The following is a 19337-nucleotide window of genomic DNA, read 5'->3' on the forward strand; positions in this document are numbered from 1 at the left end:
AGGTGTACTTTCAAGTATTTTAAATTAAAAAAATTTTTTTTCATGTTTATTTATTTTTGAGAGAGAGGGAGACACAGAATCCGAAGCAGGCTCTAGGGTCTGAGCTGTCAGCACAGAGTCCGACGCAGGGCCCGAACTCATGAGCTGTGAGATCATGACCTGAGCCAAAGTTGGACGCTCAACTGACTGAGCCACCCAGGTGCACCTCACGTATTTTAGATTCTACTGGGGTTTGTTGGGTACACAGGACTTGAACACAAGGCAGAGTAGGAAAGTCGTTCCAGCCCTAGTGAATAGTTGCAATAAATGCACAGACGTGGAAAAGAACTAATTGTCATTATGAAGCAGTGAATAGTGTACTGTGTCTAGAGACACATGTGAGATAAAAGCTAGACAGAGAGTCTTAACTCCCAGGCTGAGGAGTTTGAACTTGAGTAGGTAGACCATTGAGAGCCACCAGTATGTTTTTCTAAAGCAGAGAAATTACTTCATTAATCCCCTCATCTGTAAAATACCACATTGATAGAATGTTTAAGGAATAAATTAACACGTTAAAAATGTTTAACACAGTGTCTGGAACATAGCGAGTGCTCAATACATGGTTCTAAGTAAATGGTAGTTATTATTAAGTAAGCTAAGGGAAGGTGGAGTTCCTTTTCCATCATTTATAGGTGTTCTTTTTATCTAGCAATGCAGTGAACTAGGGGTAAATCCAGGAGTATAGCTTTCCATATAGCTCTTGATGTCTGAAAAGTCTTCTGCCTGTTCATAGGCTTCACTATACCTTTGCAACCAATAGGGGCTCCACCTTTACAAAGTAAGGACTGGTGGCTTTCAGCCTTGCTTTGCCAGAACCCTGTGAGGCTATTGGGAAGCAGTGTCTGTTTCTCTAGTACCTTCTTCCATGTTGCAATTTTGTGGAGGTAGTCACCACAAACCCTCAGTAAGATTTATTACTTAGAGGAGAACTGAAACCAATCTCTGTCACTTTCAATGTGGATTTCTCCATTCTGCATTTCTTATTAATATCTATGGCTTATGTGAAATTCATGTTGAAATTCAGCTTGAAATTTTAGCTGGAGAATCAAGATGTACTAGGACAGCTTATTGATCATAGTTGGTCAGCATTCCTCACTGGGAATTTGGCTTCTTGATCAGTAGGGAAAAAGTATGTGAAGAAAGAAAAGAACAGAAAGGAAAGGAGGATCATCACATGTGGGGGAAAAATTCCCATAAACATTAAGAGCATTCTGATTTTTTAGAGTGCAGATGAGTTGGATAAAAAAGGACCAATTACCCAAATGGAGTCAAATATCACCCTGGACATCCCTCTTCCTAGTTTTCTCAGCTTTATTTCCCATTCTTGTGCATCTGGGTATTATTAGCCTCTTAATAGTCAACAGGGTTTTGTGTTTCTAAAGATGTACAATTGAATGCAGAGGAGAAAGAGAAAAAAATTGTTTATTATTATTTTTTTACATGCCAGGTATATTGCTGTTGACAAACATACTTGATACAGGGACACTGAGATATTAGAACCCCCATTTGAAAGATAAGATAAAAGTGGGTAGATTTGGGGTTTTCATCTTAGGTCTTCTGATTCCTTTTCTCATCCTACTCTCTGTCTCTTCCTATAGTTCAGAATATCTTTAGAGCGATTGAATTGTACGTTCTATACTCAAATGCAATGAAACCAGATACTTTTTTGGCTTAGTGTTAAGTGTTACTTCCAGCCTCAGTCCGTGGTCCACACTAATTTCTATGCCTAACCTTTGTGTGTTTCTCTCTCATTTTTGTCTCGTCTGTTCAATAAAACAGTAGGTGTTGGGGTGAAGTTTCAAAATAATAACCTCAGAGTTTCCTGAATTCTATTTTTAGGATTCATTATATTCTCCCCACCACACCTCCTGGGGGAGAACCATGAAATCCTCCTGCTTCATGATCTTCTTGGCTATTACTCTAGATACACCTCTGTCATTTTGACTTGTCAAACTCTCATGGTTCATGACCTCAGTGGCTCAAAAAATCCCGAGTTCCTTCACTTAGTCATCCTGCAATATTATAAATCTACTAGGATCTTTTTTGTCCAGGTCTACAGGTCTCTTCATTTGAACAAAGAATACTATCTTATACTATCATATTGATATTATTTAATTCTGCCTCCATTTAGATCAAGATTCCTCCCATCTTTTCGGGAAAAGATTTAGTTTGTCTCTTCCACCTAAGATACATACCATATTGAAATTTTGAGAGACCAAAAGTCTTGACATTTTTTAATATTAGCCTAGTAAAAGCCAGAATTTTTTATTTTGGGGTCATGCAGTATATCAGTTGTTTCTCTGTCATGTATTTGTAATGCAGGAATCAAGAAGAGGAAAAAGGAATGTGCTTAGAAATGGATAGCCCCAATGTGAACAAATATTTGGTGCTTTGGATTAGTCTCTCTGAACCTCACAAGAACAATTTTACTTAACTCTCAAATCCACAGTCTCACCTAAGGCTTTCATGCTTCGATTGAAATGATGATTCAACATTCTCTGCCTTGAAGTTTCTCAAAATCCTTTTGTATCCTTGGGCTTTTAAAACTAAATTTGCCTATTAACGTTTAATAGAATAGTCATGATGGAAAGCAGGTTTCTCAAGTCAGAGTTATGGCTTTAGGAATAAGTCAGTAGTAATTAACAAAGGGCCATCTGCTGTCAGGTACCCAAGGCACAGCCCACTTTGCATGGAAGCTTTTTAATAGAAATGATACAGATTTCTTAACTACAGACCTAAACGGTGCTGAGTAATCTTTCTAGTTCCTCAGTCAGATTCTGTCAGGCCTATAATGTTGTAATTCTCTGGCTGCCACCTCCTAAGCTCAGAGACTAAATTTTTCCTATAGTCAGCTCCTATGATTAACCAAGGTAAGTGGAAATCTGAACAAATGGTTCAGTAAATAATCTGAATTTTTAAAGGCAATAAGAGTACAGCAGTAAGAGGCCCTTGAAGAACCATACCCATTATGTGAATCAAGTGAATGTTGTATGGAGAATTTTAAACTCAGTTGATAGGTAACTAACAGGGTAAAAAGGGATACTGAGATACTACATATGTAGGAACTGCAGAAAACCCTGGGAAAGATAGTTTCTTTCAAAGGAAGAGGGAGGGAATTAACATTTAGAAATTTAGAGAAGGGGTTTGTCCTATAGAGCCCAAACTCAGATGTTGCAGGAAAACTGTCTGGCTGGTGACTCTGAGTGGGGTGTGCAATAAAGCAGGTTCTACACATGTTGAGAAAGCTGCACACTGAAGTTAGGTGCGTCTCTGGAAAGGATCTGCAGCTGCTGGAGTGAGCAGGTGTTAACTGGGAGAGGATCCTGGGAAGTGCTGGCATACAGGAAGTCCCAATTAAGTGGAAGGAAGCAAAATGGAAGGAAGGAGCCAGTGCCTCCTTCCTCTTCAGCTTTGCAGTTTTCCTTTGTCACCCCCTAGTGGCAAAGCTAGACAGAGTGGTTTGCAGAGGGTCCCAAAGCTGGCCACAGGAGGGAGGGCGTGAAGTTGGGACAGTAACTTAACAACCTGGCCCAGAGGAGCTTACTCTGAAAGCCCACGGCTTCCCAAACAGGCATCTTTAAACCAGCTCCTCCCCACATCCTTTCCAGTTCCTTAATATCATTGTCTCTTCATGAGTTTTGGAGTCACTCTTATGAGCTGTGACTATAAGCAAGTTAACTTTCTTTATTTGTAAAAAAAACAAACAAAACAAAACTATTGAGATAGGATTGACATACAAAAGTCTGTTCATATTTAATATAAATAACTTGATGAGTTTGGAGATAAGTATATATACGCATGAAACAGTTGCCACAATCAATGCCATAAACTCCAAAAGTTTCCTCCTTTTTTTTTTTTTTTTTTTGGTGATAGGAACACTTGATACATATTTTTCTAGCAAATTTTTAAGTATACAATGCAGTATTAACTATAGACACCATGGTACACAGTATATCTCTAAGACTTATTCATCTTGCATAATTGAAGCTTTGTACCCTTTGGCCATCACGTCCTTATATCCCTTCCCCCCCCCCCCCACCCCCAGCCTCAGGTAACCACCATTCTACTCTCTGCTTCTATCAGTTGACTATTTTAGATTCCTCATATAAGTGGTGTCATGTAGGATTTGTTCTGTGTATGGCCTATTTATTTTAGCATAATGTCCTCCAGGTTTATCTATATTGTTGTAAATAGCATGAATTCCTTCTTTCTTAAAGCTGAATAATATTTCATTGTATGTAAATACCACATTTTCTTTATCCATCACCCATCGTTGGACCCTTGTTTTGCTTCCATGTCTTGACTATTGTGGATAATGCTGTAGTGAACACGGGAGTGCCCGTATCTCTTTGAGATCCTGATTCCTGTTCGTTTTGATGAGGGAGTGTAAGGCAAGCTGACAGGCCACAAACACCGCTGTTCCCCGCCCCCCCCCCCCCCCCCCCCCACAGATGGGATATGTGTGGTATTCCTCCAGCATTCCTGGCTGCCCAAGAACAAAGGAAAGGGGAAAAACAAATGGTGGTTAACTGATAAGAGATCATAGTCTTGCAGGACTTAAGTCTCCATCACCCCTCCACTGTGATGTGGGAACAAAGGCAGAAGGAAATGGCAGATAGAACTCAATTTCCTTATAATCTGCAGCCCATTGACAAATACTTGAGGCTGGCACAGTAAAACGTTTCTCCCTAACTCCCTACTGTCTTAATGCTAATGCTTTGCTAGGGGAAAAACAACCTTAGCTTGACAATAGCTAGGCCTCCACTATCCTGGGAGTCTTCTTTAGCATATGAAAATCTCACTAGAAACTTCCCCTGGACTTTACCTCCCCTAACCCCATAGTATATAAACAATCTCTTCTCTTGGTTCTGGGGCAGTTCTTCCTGCTCACAGGTCCTGTTGCCATGCTTCAATAAAATCACCTTTTTGTACCAAAGATATCTTCAAGAATTCTTTCTTGGCCTTTAGCTCCAGACCCCATGAAACGAACTGTCACCCCCCAAAAAGCCTCTTTTAGATTTAATTTACTCATTCCACGAAACTAAGATAACTATTTCACAGAACTGATGGGATATTAAATGAAATTGGGTTCATTTTAAGTTTATTTAGTCTGGGTACAGCATATGGCATTAAACCAGGGAAGGAGAAAGGAGAAGGAAAATAAATAAGGAAGAAAATACACAATTTCTGTAATTATTCCAATTGATTACAAGGCTGTAGTTGATATTGATGACTCACTTCCTCCACTACCCATTTCATGTTTTCTTTATGCTCAATCAGGACCTCAGATGGGGTTTTTTACTTTGTGGGGGTGATTTAAATCTTCATGTCTGAGAAGTCTTGAATCCATAGTGGTCTTGTCTTTTTCAGTTTGTCAGTAGATGGGTTATAGTAGCACACAAATATAGTATAGATGACTTCAAAACCTCAAGGAGCCCACCAACTGTTGTGCTTTTCCTAGCTGAAGATAGTTTAAAGGACAGCAATTTTTCTTTTGCCTTAGAAAGGAGATCTCAACATGTTCTAGACAATTTGACTCCAAGAAATTTCACTGAGGTGATGACCTCCTTCATTTTTGTGGGGTTTACCTCCTACCCTGAGGTTCACATATGTTTACTAAGACATCTAAAGTACTTGCTACTTCCTATTCATCAGAAACAATTAGCAGTGTAGTGGATTGATATGATGATGTGTGGAACGTCAAGATGATTAAGATGTCTTCTGAGTGTATTATGACAGAAAGCAGGAGAGTTGACACAGCCCAGAGGCAATACTTGTAAAGTTACTGTTAGTCATACCAGTTAAAAGCAAACTACTTCTGATTGTCCTTGCAAACTGATATGGAGAAAAAGGTATTTTCATATCAAAAGCTGCATACTTCCAGTTGCCAGGGGCTATGTTGTTTTGTTCCATTAAAGACACTCCATCCCTTGAAGCTTGGGTGGCTCAGTCTGTTAAGCATGCCTCTTGATTTCAGCTGTGGTCAGGATTCCTTGGTTTGTGAGATCATATCAGGCTCTGTGCTGGGCGTGGAGCCAGCCTAAGATTCTTTCTCCCTTTGTCCTTGCCTTGCTTGCTTGGGCTCTCTCTCTTTCTCTCTCTCTCTCTCTCTCTCTCTCTCTCTCTTAAAAAAGAAAAAAGATACTCTATATGCTCCATCTGGAACATCAGCTCCAATTGGGACCATTTACCAAAATTATTTCAAAATAATAGTAGATAATTACTTTGTTATACTCTTTTTTTTTTTTTTTTTTTAATTTTTTTTTAACGTTTATTTATTTTTGAGACAGAGAGAGACAGAGCATGAACGGGGGAGGGTCAGAGAGAGGGAGACACAGAATCGGAAACAGGCTCCAGGCTCTGAGCGGTCAGCACAGAGCCCGACGCGGGGCTCAAACTCACGGACCGTGAGATCATGACCTGAGCCGAAGTCGGACGCTCAACCGACCGAGCCACCCAGGCGCCCCTACTTGGTTATACTCTTAAGATTTTTCTGCTTTTTCTGCAGAACAAAGAAGTAAGTGGGGAGATGCTAGGTATCACCACCAGGCTGTGTGCAAGTCTTTGAAAATGGCACTCATTTTCACAATTCACTAGGGATATAGTATCTTTTTTCCCTTGTAATGAGGGGAATTTCCAGTGGCTTCTACTTGGCTCTTCCTACCATGGGAGTTTTATTCCTTAAGCCAGAGTGTGAATGTGGGGGTTATGCCAGTTGTCAAACAGATTATTCCAGTTGGGGAATTGATCTCTGGATCTACTGGGTCCACTGTGATTCAAATGTGTGATAAAATGCCAGCTGTGACTGGGCCACCATAAGCCACCACTTTCATTGGTGTACTGGAGTGACATCTTGGGTCTTCAGGAATTAGTGTCAACACAGTGTCTGATAATCCATGTGGTAGGCAGAATTTGGGGACCCATGACCTCTGAGCCCTGGCGTCATGTCCATGAATATATTATGTTTGGGGACCAAAGGGACTTTGCAGATAAATTACGGTTACTAATGAGTTGACTCTAAAATATGGAGAATGTCCTGGACTATCCAGGTGGACTGAAAGACAGTAACCTAACACCTGACACAAAGAGGAACTTAATCTGACTTCCACAGCTTCCAAAGTAGCCATTTTTAAACTTGCAGAAACTTGTTGCACCTCCTTCATGTCTAGTTCACTAATTTCATTCTCTATGAGTTTTGGACTCAGATGGGTTCAGATTTCAGGGTTTTATTTTGTTTGTTTGTTTGTTTTGTTTTGTTTTTGTTTACTTACAAGAATATGTGACTTAAGGGACACTTGGGTGGCTCAGTTGGTTAAGCGTCTGGCTCTTGATTTTGGTTCAGGTCATGATCTTGCAGTTTGTGGGATGGAGCCCTGCATCAGGCTCTGTGCTGAATGTGCAGAGCCTGCTTGGGATTCTCCCTCTCCCTCTCTTTCTGCCCCACTCATGCTAACGCTCTTTCTCTCTCTCTCAAAATAAATGATTAAACTTAAAAAAAAAAAAAAAGAATATGTGACTTAAGCAAGCTACTTCTGGTCAGGATTCCTTGGTTTGTGAGATCACATCAGGCTCTGTGCTGGGCGTGGAGCACAGCCTAAGATTCCTTCATTTAGCTTCATTTAGACTTATTTTCCTCATCTATAAGCCAGGATAACAATATCCATTTCAAGGATTAATGTAAGTGTTAAATGAAAAATAAAGCATGCATGGAGTATAATTAGCATGCGACACAGTGTGTGGTACTAAACGAGGTCATACTGGTTCTCGTCTCTTTTATGTGTCTTACCCATCATTCTTCCCCCTTTTCTTTCCTGCCTCTTGTCCCTAGTCTTTTTCATTGTGTTTCATTGTGTCTTCTGTCTTTTCTCTTCTATTTTGTACTTTTCCTTTCCTTTTCATTCTTTTCTCCATCATTTATTACCGTAATTAATCACCACCACCCCCCCCACACTCCCGCCAGCCTGATTTTGTTCTTTACTTTTTGTTATTCATCTACTCATAGTTATGGTCAGTGAACCTCAATTAAAAATGCTCCCCACTTTTGCTCTAGAATTTGCAGTCCATGTGCTTTTCCTGTCACTGAACTGCTTCTACATCTCCAATCCTCTTAGGTGTCATATATAGAAAGTTTTCCATTTTTGAGACCTCACTGCAGTCTATTGCATAGTGTAGTGGTTAGGAATATTCTCGGTTTCCAGTTTTGCAAAAGCCAACAAATAATGGCTTGATCAAAGGACTTATTCTTCTCATAGGTAGACAGCTGCTAGCAATGGTTCAGAGACTCGGCCGTGTCAGGACCAGTGTTGCTTGAGTTCTCTTGGGATTCTGTAGCTCTAGGAATCCTGTCTGTATTTAAAGTGAAAAGAACAGTCACAGTGAGGAGGAAGTAGAAGCACCAGCAGTGTGTGTCCCTTTTATCAATAAAAGAAAGCTTTCTCAAAAGTCCTTAACTGGCTTCTACTTATATTTCACAGGCTGGTCTTGTGTCTCTCTATAACTTTTATTTTTTTTAATTCATAAGCTTATTATTTTAGTGTCACACTACAGGCATCTGTGGGGCATAGTAGGTCAGACACTTTGGCAATATTGTAATGTCTCTATGGTTTTGCCTTTTTTAGAACGTTATGTAATTGGGATAATATAGTACGTAGCCTTTTCAAATTGGCTTCTTTCATTTAGTAATATGCATTTAAGATTCTTCCATGTCTTTTTGTGGTTTGATAAATCATTTATTTTTATCACAGGATAGTATTCCATTGTATAGATATAATATAGTTTGTTTTTCCATTCCCCTATTGAAGGATATCTTTGCTGCTTCCAGTTTTTGGCAGTTAGGAATAAAACTGCTGTAAACATTGATGTGCAGGTTTTTGTGTGGACATAAGTTTTCATCTTTGGATAAATACATGGGAACACGATTGGTGAATTGTACGGTAAGCCTATGTTTAGCTTGGTAAGAAATAGCCCAGCTGTCTTTCAAAGTGGCCCTACCATTTAGCTTTCCCACCAGCAGTGACAATTCTTGTTGCTCCATTAACATTTCCCAGCATTTGGTATTGTCATTGCTTTGGATTTAGCCACTCTAATAGGCGTGCACATTGGACCCTTTTTTACTCTTTTCCTTCCATTTAGAATGACCTTTAAGGCCTCAAAGATTACCTCCCTTGTGAAACTTTCCCAGATGCTGCCCCCAACATGGTCCCTGCTGGTCCCAAATGATCTTTTCCTTTTTGAAATCCTGTTTCTGGCTCTTTTGTCTTCTTCTTTGTAGTCTACATAACTAAGATACTACTTTCCACAGCAGTGGCCATCTAAAGCCTCTCCAAAATTTCTGAGAGTTCCTGAGTATTACTTACTTGTAGGTCCCCCTGCTCTGAGTTCTGGGTTGTCTCCAACTCCTTTGAGTCAACCCAGACATAAAACTCAGCTCTTTCCTTGGTGTTCACAGGAAAGTTGACCTACTGTAACAGGGATTGTATGAGTTTAGTAACTTAATGGGGATGAAACATGGAGTAATACTCATGACTTCCTTACTGGGTCTCTCCTCTGTTCTTTCATCTCCTCACTCCCTTTCTGGAATAAAAAAAGAATTCTTCTCTCTGTCTCGTTTGTAATTATTTCACATCCTTGTTTCTCAGCACCCACTGTAAGTTGGACTACCAAGGCTTATTGGCCACAAAAGCATCCCCCTAAGACAGGGAGATTTTTTTTTTTTTTTCTACCAACTACTAAGAGAATGCAGTTTATTTGTTATATTGTTTGTAGCTATTTTCACACATATACTTTTTATTTCTGGATAGTAAAGTCCTCAGGGATAAGAATTAAGTCTTTATCTTCCTGATCTCCATAGTTCCTCCATACACTTTATATGACTTCAGTTTCTTTTAAAAAGAAACAAATGTACTTCTTTGAAGGAGGCATTAACACATTATCACATTTTATTTACAAGTAGAAACACAGACTATGGTTTGTTTGCCCAGTTATAATATTTATTAAGAAATGACAGAAAACACTATATGACAGATGTAAATGAAATAGCCAACAGGCAAGATCCTTATGATCCCCCCCCCCTCTAAAATAGGGATGAAATCAGATGTTGAAATATGAAAAAGTCTAGCCTACTTCTTAGAAGCTGAATGTTGGGTGAAGGGCTTCCATTCTCTCTGGCGACATCTGAGGAAAGTCACGTGGCTGTACCCTGGTGTCTTTGATGTTAGAAAAAATGTTATTAAATGTAGCAAAAAGTAGATTATAAGGCAGGGAAGAATTAGACTTCTGGGTAGTTCTAAAGGATTAATTCCACAATATGTCAGTTATTTTAGACCCTGAAGAAAAATCAGAAATAGTATATCCAAAGCATTTTGATAATCAGCTGGTATGTTTGCAGCATTTCTGTGTCCGTAGTGGGGAATCAATGTATTCAGTGGAGTATCAATGTATTCATTGCAGAGTGATATCAGGTAGAGCCCATATACTTGGCAGCCCCCATTACAAAAACCCAAATGGAAGTCATAGAACTTGTGGTGGTCCAGGGGTGGTTGACGAGATACACTGTTCAGAGATACTGTGTCCTGGGCAACTGGAAATCAACAACCTGGCTTTTTAACAGGTGGGCTCACAGCAGGTGGGCTGGCAGCAGCTGGGCTGACAGCAGTAGCAGCAGCAGGCAGGGCGGCAGCAGGACTGTCCACAGTAGGACGGGCGGCAGCAGGAGGCCTGGGCGTGGTGCAGCTGGCAGCAGGTGGGGGGTATGCAGCTCACCACACAGCAGGGGGGCAGGCAGGTGTCCTCCACGCGGCAGTCAGGGCGGCACCACCTGACGCGGCAGCTCACGGCTCCGCAGCCACCCTCCTGGCCGCCACCAGTGCCACAGCCGGTCCCGCAGCAGCTGGGCTGGCAGCAGCTGGGCTGGCAGCAGCTGGGCTGGCAGCAGCTGGGCTGGCAGCAGCTGGGCTGGCAGCAGCTAGTCTGGCAGCAGCTGGGCTGGCAGCAGCTGTTCTGGCAGCAGTTGGGCTGGCAGCAGCTGGAGCCACAGTTCCCGCTGGTGGAGCAGGTGGGAAATCCACAGAAGCTAGTGGAGCAGCAGGCCATGGTGTCAGGAGCTGGGCTGAGAGTTGGGTTGCTTAGAGGTGTTTTGGTGGTAAGGTCTATGTCAGGCCTTTTATATATGAGCCAGCTTCTATTTATAAAAATTTTAACATGTCTTCCTTGTTTTTGTTTTAAATTTGTTCCTCATTGGACCTCTGATTGGCTTACATTGAAATACTTATGACCTATTATGAGCAGCAGTTTAGAAATTGGTTTGTTTTGTAGTTTCATTTGGACTGCTTGTGTTGGTCCTTTGCAAATCTTTGGAATACATTTGTGGTTTTCCATGTTCAAAGAGTCCTTCCATTTTAGCCCTTGCCAACGCCCTCATTTTGTAGAGGTGGTTATTCCATGTGACGTTTTGTCCATATCTCTAAGATAATTGTGCTCTTAGTTTAAACTATTATTTTTTTCTTCTGACTATATAGACTGAATTCTTTTGCATTTAGGATATCAGAACATCCACTGAACTGAAAAGAGTACTCTTTGTGTATAATTCAAAGCTTCCTACTGGGGTACCTGGGTGGCTCAGTTGGTTAAGCATCCGACTCTTGATTTCAATTCAGGTCATGATCTCACGATTCGTGAAATCAAACCCCATGTTGGGGCTCTGCGCTGACAGTGTGAAGCCTACTTGGGATTCTCTCTCTCTCCCTCTCTCTGCCCCTTCTTGCTTTTGTGTGTGCATGCTCTCTCTCTCTGTCTCTCTCTCTCTCTCTCAAATAAATAAACATTAAAAAAACTTCAAACTAATTTACTCCAACATAAAGTCAATGACTACTATAGTTCCTTTGATTTCAATCAATTTGAAATGTGTAACTATTATTCATATTCTAGGCCAGAAATCTTTTCTTGTGAACAAGTGACGTAGTATATATAAAGATAGCAGAGTACTAAGCATCAGGTAGGACTTTAATAAATGCTTACTAAGTCTGATTTTGAATGGGTGGAGTAAAAGACATGATTCATGGATGCATGTACCACTTGTAAATGATTTAATAGAACTTTCAAGCTGTAGTGCCTCTCGTGGAGGAGTCCTTATTATTGTCAAAAGACATTAGGAAGTGCTGAAATATTTTTCTGTGTTTCATAGTTGAACCAAGTCTCAGGGAAAAACATCTGGGAGTTGTGACATTTTGAAGGACATTCTTCCTTGAAACGCATAATCTTGTGTTTGATCTATCATTGCTACCAATTAAATGATAGAGGTAAGTGCTGGCAGCTTATAAAAAACTTGGAAAATATTTTTCTTAAAGTATCCTATATTTTGTCCTATTGTATTTTGTATTGCACTGAAATACTTAATAAGGAGTTAAAAAATTAAAAGGTTTTTTTTTTTTTTTTTTTTGCTCTAGATTTGTCTTAAGTTTCCAAGAGAACATCTTTCAAATTGGGTTGCAAAGTACAACCTAAATAGTTGTTTGAGATTTCTAATACATGTGTCTGACAAACGATGTTGGTAGAACTCACGGGGTATCTCCCAGGCTGTTTGTTCTATCCTTGTTTAGGTCAGAGATACACTTTGTATGTACTTCCAGTAAAGTGTTGGGAGTTGAAACTTGGAGGGCAATTTGGAGACCAGGGGGAAGAATATAATAGCCTAAGACATAGGAATTAAGCCTAAATGCTCTTGGAAAACAGTATTTAATAGATAGTATCTGGTAGATATTTTACAATCTATTTAATAAGTAATATAATCTCTAGATATTAGGTACACATGAAGGAGAACATCTAGTATATAAACTGGAGGGGGATTAAAATGGTAGAGCTACATGTAGGTAGAAATCCCATAGATTTGATCAACCTGAAAATTTTAGCCAAAAGTTGCTTTACTGGTTTAGACCTAATTATTACAGGTTAGAGCATTTAACTATTTGAATAACTGTAAAGATTATTTAATGCATGGAGCATTTTGTTAACTGATGGATTCAAGCATAGTGTAATTAGTATTCAGCCTGTCTGGTTTAGACCTCATGTGTATGCTTTAGGATTATTATAAAAATGCAAATCCACTCTCCTTGAATTCCAGCTAAAGATGGACAAGCTTAGAGGTAGAAGAAAGAAAATAACCCAGTTTGCTTTACACATTTAAACATTTTATTTGAAATTAACAGGGGATATTCAAGGAGAAAGCCAGTCTAAAACATGTGGGGATCAAGAGATAGGGAGGAGACCAGAGATGTCACCGAAATGAAGTGACCCTGGAGCCTTCTCAAGCAAGGCAGGATATCTAGATACTCTGATTGATACATGTTTTCAGTGTGCTAATTCAGCACATCCAAGAGGGTCCTGACTAAACTCATTTCTGAGCGGCTTAGAAACATCATGGTACTTAGCATGGGAGTAAAATTGAACACTTCTTCTGAGATCAGAGCGGTTTGCTTAGTTTCCCCTTTCATTCTTAATCAGCAACCCTGCTTTTAACAGGTGGACTGGCAGGAGGTGGGCTCACAGCAGGTGGGCTGGCAGCAGCTGGGCTGGCAACAGTAGCAGCAGCAGGCAGGGCGGCAGCAGGACTGTCCACAGTAGGACGGGCGGCAGCAGGAGGCCTGGGCGTGGTGCAGCTGGCAGCAGGTGGGGGGTATGCAGCTCACCACACAGCAGGGGGGCAGGCAGGTGTCCTCCACGCGGCAGTCAGGGCGGCACCACCTGACGCGGCAGCTCACGGCTCCGCAGCCACCCTCCTGGCCGCCACCAGTGCCACAGCCGGTCCCGCAGCAGCTGTTCTGGCAGCAGCTGGGCTGGCAGCAGCTGGGCTGGCAGCAGCTGGGCTGGCAGCAGCTGTTCTGGCAGCAGCTGGGCTGGCAGCAGCTGTTCTGGCAGCAGCTGGTCTGGCAGCAGCTGGGCTGGCAGCAGTTGGGCTGGCAGCAGCTGGAGCCACAGTTCCCGCTGGTGGAGCAGGTGGGAAATCCACAGAAGCTAGTGGAGCAGCAGGCCATGGTGTCAGGAGCTGGGCTGAGAGTTGGGTTGCTAAGAGAAGTTTTTGAGTTTTGACTGCACCTTCTACTTCTGGCCTTTTATATCTGTCCTAGAGCTGCATATTGTCCTAGCATTCCGCATCGTTCCTTGATACCCTTTGCAAAGTCAGTCTCTGATTGGCTGATACCTGAGTTGTTTAGAAAGTTATAAATAGCATTTCAATAGCCTGCTTGGTGATTATTCAATTAAGTCCTATTTTGTTTCTTCTTTGCCCTCTGGATCAAGTGAATGCTTTTTATGGAAGCCAATCAGAGCAACACCTCTTTATGCAAATCATATGACAGACTAGACGTGGGCCACTCCTGGCTTGCTTCGTCATACCTGCCCTTTGTTAACCTTTAGACAGTTTATCTAAACTGAGCATTTTCTTCCTAAGTGGTCACTAAATTAAGGATCAGGACTTCATAAAAGAAAATTTGTTTAGATTTCGAATGACTAACATTAGAGTCATCAAAACATTAATCAACATCCAAAAGAACTATGCCTTTCTAGGATCTGTTTGTACAAGTTATAGGATACTGAGAGCTCTAACCAATATTTTTGCCTTCCACCAACCATGTACATATTCCCAACTGAAACTGGTTTTTTTTTAAATTTTTTTTAATCTTTATTTATTTTTGAGAGAGAGACAGAGCATGAGCAGGGGAGTGGCAGAGAGAGAGGGAGACACAGAATCTGAAGCAGACTCCAGGCTCTGAGCTGTCAACACAGAGCCCAACATGAGGCTCAAACTCACGGACTGTGAGATCATGACCTGAGCCAAAGTTGGACACCTAACTGACTGAGCCACCCAGGTGCCCCCACAGCTGAAACTGTTAAGACTTTTGCCGGTAGATGGTTTTTATGACTCTACTAAATGAAAAATATATGCTAGTAATGAATACACCTTTTAACAAGTCAAACAGTACACAGACATATAAACAAATTTAATAATTTTCCTGTTTTCCCCCAAACACCCATCCCCTCCAAAACTAGCACTTCAGAAATAATCAATATTAACAATTTGGTATATATTCTTTGACACCTTTCTTCCTGCTTTTGCAGACATAAACCAGCATATACATAAGTAAAAGTAAAATATAAATAAAAAGTAAAAGTTGGAATCTATACATACTTATTTTTAAAAATTTTTAATTGTAATAAAATACACATAAAATTTACCATCTTAATCATTTTCAAGTGCACAGTTCACTAGTGTGAAGAGCATTCACACTGGTGTGTAATCAATCTCCAGAATTCTTATCTTGTAAAACTGAAGCTCTATATCCATTAAAGAGCAACTTTTCCATTCTCTCCTCCCTAAGCCTTTGTAACCACCTTTCCACTTTTTGTATTGATGAATTTGACCAACCTAGATGCCTCATATAAGTGGAATCATACATTATGTCTTTTTAATTCATGGTTTATTTCACTTAGCGTAATGTCTTCAAGATTCATCCATGCTATCAATGTATCAGAATGTTTTTCCTTTTTAAGGCTGAATAATATTCTGTTGTATGTACACACCACAGTTTGTTTATGTATTTGTCCATCAGTGAACACTTGGGTTGCTTCCAACCTTTTGGCTATTGTGATTAATGTTGCCATGAACACGGATGTAGAAATATCTTTTCAAGATACTACTCTCACTTCTTTTGGGTAGATACCTAGAAGTGGAATTGCTGGATCACATGGTAGTTCTATTTTTAGGTTTTTGAGTACCTGCCATACCGTTTCCCATAGTGGCTGCACCAGTTTACATTTCTACCAACAGTGCACAAGGGTTCCAATTTCTCCACATCCTTGCCAACACTTTTTGGGTTTTTTGAGAGTAGACATTCTAGTGGGTATGACATGGTATGTCCTTGTGGTTTTGATTTGTATTTTTGTAATGATTAGTGAGATGGAACATCTTTCATATGCTTGTTGGACATTTGTATATCTTTTTTTTTAAAGATTAACTTAATTTTTTTTCTTTAAAGTTTAGTTATTTATTTTGAGAGAGAGAGAGAGAGTGTGTGTGTGTGTGTGTGTATGTGATTGGGGGAGGGGTATAGAGAGAGAGAGAGAGGGAGAGAGAGAGAGAGAGAGAGAGAGAGAGAGAGAGAGAATCCCAAGCAGGCTCCACACTGTAAGTGCAGAATCTGACTCGGGGCTCAAACTCACAAACCATGAGATCATGACCTGAGCCAAAATCAGGAGTCAGATGCTTAACCCACCGAGCCATCCAGGTGCCCCCGTTTGTATATCTTCTTTGAAGAAATGTCCATTCATGTACTTGCCCAATTTATAATTGTTTTTGAGTTGTAGAAGTTCTTCGTATAGTCTAGATAATTTGCTTCTTATTAGATATATGATTTGCAAATGTTTCTCCCCTTCTATAGATTGAATTTTCATTTTGTTCATTGATCCTTTAATGCACAGAAGTTTTTAATTTTGATGTAGTTCAGTTTATCCACTTTTTTACTTTTGTATGCTTTTTGTGTCATATCCAAGAAATCACTGACAAATTCAATGTCATGAAGCTTTCCTCCTGTGTTTTCTTCTAAGAGTTTTATAGTTTTAGTTCTTAACTTTAGGTTGTTTTTTTTTTTTTATCCATCTTCAGTTAATTTTTGTATATGGTATAATGTAAGGATCTACCTTCATTCTTTTGCATGTGGATACCCAATTTTCCAAGCACCATGTTTTGAAAAGACTGCCCTTCCCATGTAATGGTCTTGACACCCTTATTGAAAATTATTTGACCATATTTGTAAAGGTTTCTCTCTGGGCTGTCTCTTATATTCCATTTGTCCATATGACTGCCTTTATGCCAGTACCATACTGTTTTGATTACTATAGCTTTGTAATATAGTTTGAAATCAGGAAATGTGTTGTCTCTAGCTTTGTTCCTTTTTCTCAAGATTGATTTGGCTATTCTTTTTTTTTTTTTTTTTTTTTTTTTTTTTTAATTTTTTTTCAACGTTTTTTATTTATTTTTGGGACAGAGAGAGACAGAGCATGAACGGGGGAGGGTCAGAGAGAGAGGGAGGCACAGAATCAGAAGCAGGCTCCAGGCTCTGAGCCATCAGCCCAGAGCCCGACGCGGGGCTCGAACTCATGGACCGCGAGATCGCGACCTGGCTGAAGTCGGACGCTTAATCGACTGCGCCACCCAGGCGCCCCTGATTTGGCTATTCTGAGTCTTTTGTGGTTCCACACAAATTTTAGGAGTTTTTTTTTTCCTCTTTCTTTTTTTTTTTTTTTTTTTTTTTTTTTAATTTTTTTTTTTTCAACGTTTTTTATTTATTTTTGGGACAGAGAGAGACAGAGCATGAACGGGGGAGGGGCAGAGAGAGAGGGAGACACAGAATCGGAAACAGGCTCCAGGCTCCGAGCCATCAGCCCAGAGCCTGACGCGGGGCTCGAACTCACGGACCGCGAGATCGTGACCTGGCTGAAGTCGGACGCTTAACCGACTGCGCCACCCAGGCGCCCCTTTTTTTTCCTCTTTCTGTGAAAAATAATCTTGATAAGGATTGCATTGAATCTGTAGATTGCTTTGAGTAGTATGGGCATTTTAACAGTATTAATTCTCCTCATTCATGAGCATGTAATACCCTTCCACTTACTTGTGTCTTCTTTAACTCTTTCATCAGTGACTTCTAGTGTTTGGTACACAGATCTTTCATCTCCTTGGTTAAATTTATTCCTAACTATTTTATTCTTTTTGATGCTACTGTAAATGGGATTGTTTTCTTAATTTCTCTTTGTGGTAGATTGTTGTTAGTGTGTAGAAATGCAACTGGTTTGGTGTATTGATTTTGTGTCCTGCAACCTCCAACTGTACTGGTTTTGTTGACTGGTTCTGTTTTTTTCTTATTGTATTTTTGGGGGTAAGGTGGAGTCTTTAGGATTTTCTATATATCATATCATGTCATCTGCAAGTAGAGACAATTTTATTTTTTTCTTTTTTATTTGGATGCCTTTTATTTCTTTTTCTTGTCTAATTTCTCTAGCTAGGACTTTTAGTACTATGATAAATAGAATGGGTAAAAGTGGGCACCCTTCTCTTTTTCCTGATCTTAGAAGAAAAGCTTTCAGTCTTTTATCACTGAGTATTATGTTAGCGTGGGCTTTCATATATGGCTTTTATTAGGCTGACATAGTGTCCTTTTATTCCTAGTTTGTTGAGTATTTTTGTTTTTGTTGAAAGAGTGTTGAATTTCATCAAATTCTTTTTCTCCATCTATTAACCATGTGTTTTCCCTTCTTTATTCTGTTATGCAGTGTATTACATTCAATGATTTTTGCATGTTGAACCATCCTTGCATTCTAGGATAAAATCCCACTAGGTCACGGTGTATAATCCTTTTAATGTGCTGTTGTATTCTGTTTGATACTATTTGAGGAATCTTGCATCAATATTCATCACAGATATTGGTCTCTAGTTTTCTCTTCTTGTAGTGTCTTTGGCTTTGGTATCAGAGTAATGCTAGACTCACAGAGTAAGTTTGGAAGTATTCCTTTCCCTTTAATTTGTTGGAAGAGTTGGAGGATGATTGTTTTTAACTTTTCTTTAAATGTTTGGTAGAATTCACCAGTGAAGCGTCTGGTACTGGGATTTTATTTGTTGGGAGGTTTTTTATTACTAATTCAGTCTCCTTGCTGGTTATAGATCTGTTCAGATTTTCTATTTCTTCATGATTTGGTTTGGATAGGTTATGTGATTTTAGGAATTTATTCATTTTATCTAAGTCATTTAATTTTTTGCCCTATCCCATACCTATTAGTCATTCTTTTAAATAGCTATGCAATTTTCCAGAGTGTGATCATACCACACTTTATTCAATCATACCCTATTGATATATCCTCAGTTGTTTTTAGTTTGTGCTTTTGAATTAAAAAAAATGATAGAATTTCAAGCTAAAGAGAATTTAAAGGAATCCAGCTTTTGGTGATTATGGGTGGGTCACATGATACAGCAATCTGAGCCCTTAACTGAGAACTAAATTAAGCTAATTAAACTAAATAAGCTTCTCAAACTGGTTCTGCCATTATGTGATTCTGCAACTTCAAAAAAGTGACTTACTCTCTCTGAACATTGGTTTATTCATCTGTAAAATGAGGTGATCTTTCAGACACCTCCAGGGCTTAAATTGTGGAATTGCTTTCCCGGCTCATTCATTCCCTAAGGGTATGATCTACCATGTCTAATTCACCTTGGAATCCTATGTAGTGCTTTCTGCACCATCTTCAACGTAGGCACT

At 39.9% G+C, this 19337-nt stretch overlaps 2 protein-coding genes across 2 annotated transcripts; both read right to left on the reverse strand.

The window, feature by feature from the left end:
* Positions 1-10641: 10641 nt before the first annotated feature.
* On the reverse strand, positions 10642-11130 carry LOC122207091 (keratin-associated protein 1-3-like). Its single transcript, XM_042916857.1, has one exon. It carries the CDS (start codon positions 11128-11130, stop codon positions 10642-10644), a length of 489 nt encoding a protein of 162 aa, XP_042772791.1.
* Positions 11131-13547: 2417 nt separating this feature from the next.
* On the reverse strand, positions 13548-14066 carry LOC122205868 (keratin-associated protein 1-3-like). Its single transcript, XM_042914482.1, has one exon. It carries the CDS (start codon positions 14064-14066, stop codon positions 13548-13550), a length of 519 nt encoding a protein of 172 aa, XP_042770416.1.
* Between the last annotated feature and the right edge of the window lie 5271 nt (positions 14067-19337).

The sequence above is a fragment of the Panthera leo genome, chromosome E1, assembly GCF_018350215.1.
Source record: "Panthera leo isolate Ple1 chromosome E1, P.leo_Ple1_pat1.1, whole genome shotgun sequence".
Lineage (NCBI taxonomy): Eukaryota > Metazoa > Chordata > Mammalia > Carnivora > Felidae > Panthera > Panthera leo.